The 6,771-nt window shown below is 42.3% G+C and overlaps 1 protein-coding gene across 1 annotated transcript; it reads right to left on the minus strand.

Annotated features, from left to right (window-relative positions):
* Window positions 1-4,155: 4,155 nt before the first annotated feature.
* LOC125242280 lies at window positions 4,156-6,334 on the minus strand. The gene is made up of 3 exons (XM_048151041.1): window positions 6,123-6,334; window positions 5,363-5,522; window positions 4,156-4,822 (listed from the first exon to the last, which is right to left on the minus strand). The coding sequence occupies exons 1-3, from the start codon at window positions 6,204-6,206 to the stop codon at window positions 4,380-4,382; spliced, it is 687 nt and encodes a 228-aa protein (XP_048006998.1). The 5' UTR covers window positions 6,207-6,334; the 3' UTR covers window positions 4,156-4,379.
* Between the last annotated feature and the right edge of the window lie 437 nt (window positions 6,335-6,771).

The following is a 6,771-nucleotide window of genomic DNA, read 5'->3' on the forward strand; positions in this document are numbered from 1 at the left end:
AAAATCAAAATTATGTGATGGTCAAGTTAACGGGGGTTATATAAATATACCTAAACTCGGAATAAAAAACTAATAATGTATATAAATACTAAAATCATTGATTCTGAATAGTAATATAGTAAGTTGTGACCAAAATAAATAATCAGTCTTGCCTGTATAGCGGTACCAAACGATACGATGCATCACATATCAAGTGCAAAGACGTCTTTCAAACCCGCGCGCTTCATTTTCAATGCGTATAGTTCAAAAACTACTGAACGGATTTTAATGTTTTTTGTTTTATTTTGCAGATGTTAATATAAGATTTTATTTAAATAAATAAAAATGTGTCCATATGGTGGAAAAACTATTTGTAAATTTCGTGAGAATAAAAAAAAAAAGATATTTTTTTATTATTCGGCCGCCATCTTTATTTTTTAAATGATTTTAATTTTTATATAAATAAATGTTTTAATACAAACTGATAGCTACCCCAACCATTAAAATCGGTGCAGCCGTTATGATTCCAAAATTGTTTACATCACGTGCAAAAACGTCTTTCAAATCCGCGCGCTCCATTTGAAATGGGTATAGTTCAAAAACTACTCAATAGATTTTCATGATTTTTATTTTATTATGTAGATAATATTATCAGGTTTAATTTAAGCACATAAAAATGTGGCCATATCATAGAAAATTTATTGGTAAATTGCACGAGAATGAAAAAAAAAGTTTGATATTTTCATATTTTTCTTATTATTCGGCCGCCATCTTAAATTTTTTATGACTTAAATTTTAATATTAATAAACGCTTCAGTACGATACGATAGACACACCAACCATCAAAATCGGTGCAGCCGTTACGATTCTATAAATTTTTAAAAATATGCGGCCGCCATTTTGGAAAATGTCCACCATCTTGAATTCTAGTGGATGAAAATCGTGTTTCCTCGGATGAAAACATTTGTATTGGTCCCTAGTATCACTGTGCAAAGTGGCTTGCTTTCTGCATAAAGTGCAGCTTTTGACCATAATTTCGCCGTAAGCCCTATGACTATAACGGACGCATCCCCTGTGACGACGAACATTGGTGACCACCTCGCGGTACGCTGTGAGGTGGTGTACCAGGTTCGCGCACCGCCGCCGCCGGCACGGCTGGCGCGCGCGTTTACTCATGCCAATCGAGCTGCCTTCATAGAAGCGTTATATAGTATAAACTGGAACGAGCTGTGGAATCGCCGAGGTCGCAAGGCTGCGCAGATGGCGACATCTACTATAAATATTATTAGAAATCACTTTGACATTTGTTTTCCATTAAAATTACATAATAGTAAAATTCAATCCTGGGTATCAGATGATATTTTTAATTTAAAATCATTTTTATTTGACATTATTATAATTGGTAATGCATTTCCAAATAATGAATGCTTAAAACAAGTGATCAATAATACACATAGAAAATATAACGAGCTCGTTAGGCAGACTAAATACGACCATTATCAAAACATAATAGAAAAGAGCCAAAATGCGTCCAAATCCATGTGGCAAATTGTAAATAAGGAACGAGGCAAAACATCACGCCCTCTTGCAGACTTTTTTGATGTGGTTGTAGACACAGACGGTAAGAACTTCCCATCGAAGCAAGACGCTGCAAATGCCATGAACCAACGATTTGCTTCCGCAGCGGTAGCATGTGGCGCGCCGAGCGCCGACCTGCCGCGAGTACGCGCTGCGCTGGGCCGTGCTTGCACGCCGGCCGATTGTGGCCTGCTGCTCCGTCCGTTCTCTGCGGATGAGGTATTTAGAATAATAACTAAAAACATCCCTCACAAAGTCACTAAAGATATATACGATGTTTCTATGGAGCTCATTTATATCGGTGCCGCTCCCCTGTCACCAGTACTGGCGGATCTGTACAATCAGTGTATTCTCGAGGGGGCCTATCCCTCCTCCCTAAAAACTAGTAAAATTTCCCCTATATTTAAAGGAAAAGGGAAAAGAGAAGACATTGATGGATACAGACCTGTCTCTATAATTCCAGCGTTGGCTAAGGTGTTTGAAAATGGACTCAGCTCGCGATTAACAGATTTCCTAACCGCTACCGAAGTTCTGTCTGTACGGCAATATGCTTACCGCGCGGGCCACTCGACTTGCGCCATGACACGTGAACTGGTACGCTGTGTTGTGGATGCCCGCGAGCAAAGCCGGCAGGTTGCGGTTTTGTGCTGCGACCTGTCGAAGGCATTCGATGTTGCCGACCACAACGTACTCGCTATCAAACTGCACCACTATGGAATAAGAGGTAAAGCACATGCACTCTTCACAGATATGCTTCACGATAGATCCCAGGCGGTGGTCGCTGACGGAGGCAGAGTTAGATCGGAGGCGATATCGACTGTAATGGGAGTTGCACAAGGGTCATCGGTGTCTAATATCTTATTTTCGCTGCTTTTAAATGACTTACCGAAAGCAATAACGGCGGGAGAAGCTTATATGTATGCCGATGACGTCGCTGTCGTTGTGTCCGCTCCTGACTTAGATGAACTCGAGCAGCGCCTAAATGAAGTTGCTAGTCAGGTATGGAGGTATTTTGTTATAAATGGCTTAGTACTAAACCTTCAAAAGACAAACTTCCTGCATTTTCATCTTGGAGGCAAAGAACCTAGGAACCTAGAAGTACTCGTGGATCGTGTCAAAATAGGTCAGGTACATAACACCACATTTCTGGGTCTTGAACTAGACAGGAGCCTGCGATGGGATGCACACATCAGTAAAGTGTGTAAAAAACTTGCGGGTGCCTGCTTCGCATTGCGACGCCTGGCGAGGGTTGTGCCCAGGCATGTGGTGAGGTCTTGCTATTTTGCCACTGTGCACTCGATCCTCCAATACGGTGCGGAGTTATGGGGCCGCGCTGCCGAATGGGAGCGCGTATTCCGAATGCAGAAAAGAGCCGTGCGAGCAATAGTACAGACTGGACAGGACAAAACTGCAAGACCTCACTTCAAAGACCTCCGAATACTCACGCTGCCGTCTGTGGTGATATACCAAGTAGCTGTGTATGTGCGATGCCACCTTAATGAATACGCGAGTGGAGCAGACGTTCACGGTCGCAATTTGCGGAATGCCCACAAACTCTTGGGCGTAAAGCACAAGCTGGCAAAATCTGCCAAAGTAACGCATGTGATGGGGCCGACTGTGTACAACAGACTGCCGAGTCATGTCACAAACGCACCGTCACTGATGAGCTTTAAAGCGCGACTGAAACGATGGCTTATCGAGCACACTTTTTACAGCTTTAAGGAGTTTATAGAGTACCAAATAAGTACCTAAGATTAGAATAAGTATGTAAAATATTTTAATGTTACGAATATCAATTCTGCAAATAATTGTATTTTAAATGTATGTGACATATAATATGAACTATTATGAATAAATATATGAATATGAATATAATATGAATTAAACACATGCGAAATTATAATGTCTATTAAGTAACTAAACTTACGCGAAGTTGTCTTTTACAAGTTATTCCCGGAAGTTACTTCGGCTTTTAGAAGGCGGAGCAAATGTCTGAATAATTTAAGCTCAATATCCTGTGAAACTATTACATAACATCGTTACTGGTAGTCGAAACACAGTAAACATACGACGTACAGTATCAGTACTTTCTTGGTACTATTAACGTGACCCTTTAGATGGTGCTAAAAGTACAACAACAACCTGGCAACCGTCCTGTCTTCTGACACTCGTCATACGATAATTAGTTATTTGTTTTATGGGGCAAAAGTTGTTGTTTAACCGCCCGTGCTAGCAAACGATTCGAATATTGAACCACGAGCGTAGCGTCTCAGATGTGGAATCTTGAGCGTTGCGTGCGCGTTAAACAAAATTTTCCAACGAGTGAAACACAAAATTCTTACCACACCAGCACGAGGAAAATATTTACTGTAAAAGAGTAAACCATTTTTTTTTAGATTTATGATTTAAAATTATCATTTAAACGCCAATTCTACCAGCCAGCTTTGGGCATCAAGTTAAAGTTTGTATGACATGTACTTTTCACTCTTCCAGATTGTTGGGGCGTTGGCGACTAATAGGTATGGCAGGAACAGCAGGCAGGTACTCTTCAATGACTTCTTCTTATTTTTGATTTTACGAAATGATTTTATTTTTAGTTAATTAAATGAATTTTAACAATTATTTGATATGTATGGCGATTCTATATAAAATTGCAAAAATCGCGAGAGCGGCTTGTGTGCCGTGTCGTAGAGGATGGTAAAGTGGGAGAGGCTGTCGCCGCGCCCCCGCGCGGCCGTGTGTGGAACTCGTCCTCTTCTTGGGAGGTCCGCTAGATGGCGCTGTGCTCGCGAACATGCCCCCGGCCTTGAAAGCACCCGCTTTCAATGTGGTAGTGGTGATGCGGATGAGGTAGGCGCAGTGTCGCCCTCTGGCGGCATCAAGAGAGGGCAAAGTTTGGTGAATGCCCTTCGTATGGTCCCGTTCGCTGTTTTTACGTCAGCGACGCGAGACACTCCGTCGTTGCCTGTGAACAAAGCTACCACCCGGCCCAAACGCCATTTGAGGGGTGGTAGATTATCTTCTTTCACCAGAACTAAAGCGTTTAAAACGATATCCTGGCCTTGCGTCTGCCATTTAGTTCTGGTCTGCAGCTCAGAAATATATTGTTTCGACCATCGCTGCCAAAAGTGTTGTCGCATTTTCTCCAGCATCTCGTAGCGTGGGAGCCGGCCCGTTTCTGCCGTCAGGTCCTTGCAGGGGGGTGCTGTCAGCGGTCGGCCAATAAGGAAATGAGCTGGAGTTAATGCGGAGAGGTCGTTGGGATCTGTGGAAAGAGGATGCATGGGTCGGGAATTTAGCAGGGCCTCCGCCTGTGCCAAAACCGTGCTAAATTCCTCGAACGTTAAATTCGCGTTACCTATAACGCGTTTCAGGTGATATTTGCAAGACTGTACAGCTCTTTCACACAATCCAGACATATGGGGAGCATATGGGGGGTTAAAATGTAAATTAATATTTTCATTAGAGGCACACTCAATGATATTATCAGCGTGGCCTTGAAGGAACGATGAAAGTTCTTTCATTGCCCCTACAAAGTTGCGGCCATTGTCCGAATATATGACGTTAGGTTTACCGCGGCGCGAAATAAAGCGTTTAAGTGCGAGTAGGTATGCTTCAGTACTAAGATTAGTAACTAAGTCTAGATAAACCGCGCGCGTCGTGAAGCAAACTATTAGACAGATGTATGCCTTCTGAGGTTTAGCACCCCTGCCCCTACGGTTAAGTACATATACTGGTCCCGCGTAGTCTACTCCGCAACTCATAAAGGCGAACCCTGGGTCTAAACGTAGCGAAGGTAAGTTACCCATAATAGGCGCGAACGTCTGTGCCTTCATGCGAATGCAGGTCACACAGGTGCGTACCACTCGCTTGGCTAAATTAGTGCCTCCGAGCGGCCACCAGCAGTCTTTGACAGTAGACAACAGGAGACTAGGCGGAGCATGCAGTAAGCGTATATGTTCACTCTGAAACAAAAGTTGTGTGAAACGATGTTTCGAACAAATCAAAATCGGATGTTTTTTGTCGTATGTAAAATGAGATGCGTTACTAATACGACCACCGACCCTTATCAATTTATCGGCGCCTAGAAAAATATTTAATTTATTTATTCCACGCGCGTGTTTAATAGGTATATTGTTTATCATCTTATCATACTCAACAGGAAAAGATTTTATTTGCGAAAGGCGCGCCAGATGTTGTATCGATGCATTCAATTCGTCAACAGTCAGCGGGCCAGTTTTACGATTTAATTTATTTTTAATGCGTGTGTTATTTATAAATCTTAAAACATAGGCACCCGCGCGCCGTAAGCGGTTAAAAGATGAAAACTTGTCGAATTGGAATGTATCGGTATCAATTTGGCTTGCCATACTAATTGTGTGTGTTTTTAATTCAGGTAAATCGGCCGGTATTATTTCAGAAGTGCGCGACAAAGTGCTAGGTAACCAGTTCGATTCTGGTTCACGCAAAAAGGGCGGTCCATTAAACCAGAACGAGCTATTGATAAGCGCGTCCAGTTCAAGGCCGCGGCTAACTAAATCAGCTGCGTTATTCTTGCTACTTACATGTAACCACTGTGCACTCCCGGTTAACTCGTTTATCTCCGACACCCTGTTTTGAACGAATGTTTTGAGTGTGTGGGGGGACATACGAATCCACCCAAGCACGATTGTACTATCACACCAAAAGTAAACAGAATCAAACTTCACTTTAAGCGATTTAATTACCTTTGAGTATAATCTAGCGGCTAACAACGCGCCTAGTAATTCAAGTTTAGCTATACTAACAGATTTTAAGGGCGCGACCTTACTCTTCGCACACAACAGATGTACTGTTATTACCTCGTTATTATCTCCCGAAACCGTACGCACATATGCACAAGTCCCGTAGGCCGCTTGACTTGCATCGCAAAAAAAGTGCAGCTGTGTGCTATGCGCAGACGCATTCATTACATAACGAGGAATACGGACGTTATGTATGTGTTGTGTATGTGTGAGTATGTATTTACGCCAAGCTGATGCGACGTCATTAGGTACTTCCGAGTCCCAATCTAAACGACAAAGCCACAATTTTTGAAGTAGTATTTTGGCAATAATTATGGCTGGCGAAAGTAGCCCGAGAGGGTCATACATTTGTGATATAACAGATAATATTTTGCGTTTTGTTATCGGTTTATTAGCATTATCCTGTTGTATCTTTGCCGTGTAATGAAAC

Source organism: Leguminivora glycinivorella, chromosome 2 (assembly GCF_023078275.1).
Source record: "Leguminivora glycinivorella isolate SPB_JAAS2020 chromosome 2, LegGlyc_1.1, whole genome shotgun sequence".
Taxonomy (NCBI): Eukaryota; Metazoa; Arthropoda; class Insecta; order Lepidoptera; family Tortricidae; genus Leguminivora; species Leguminivora glycinivorella.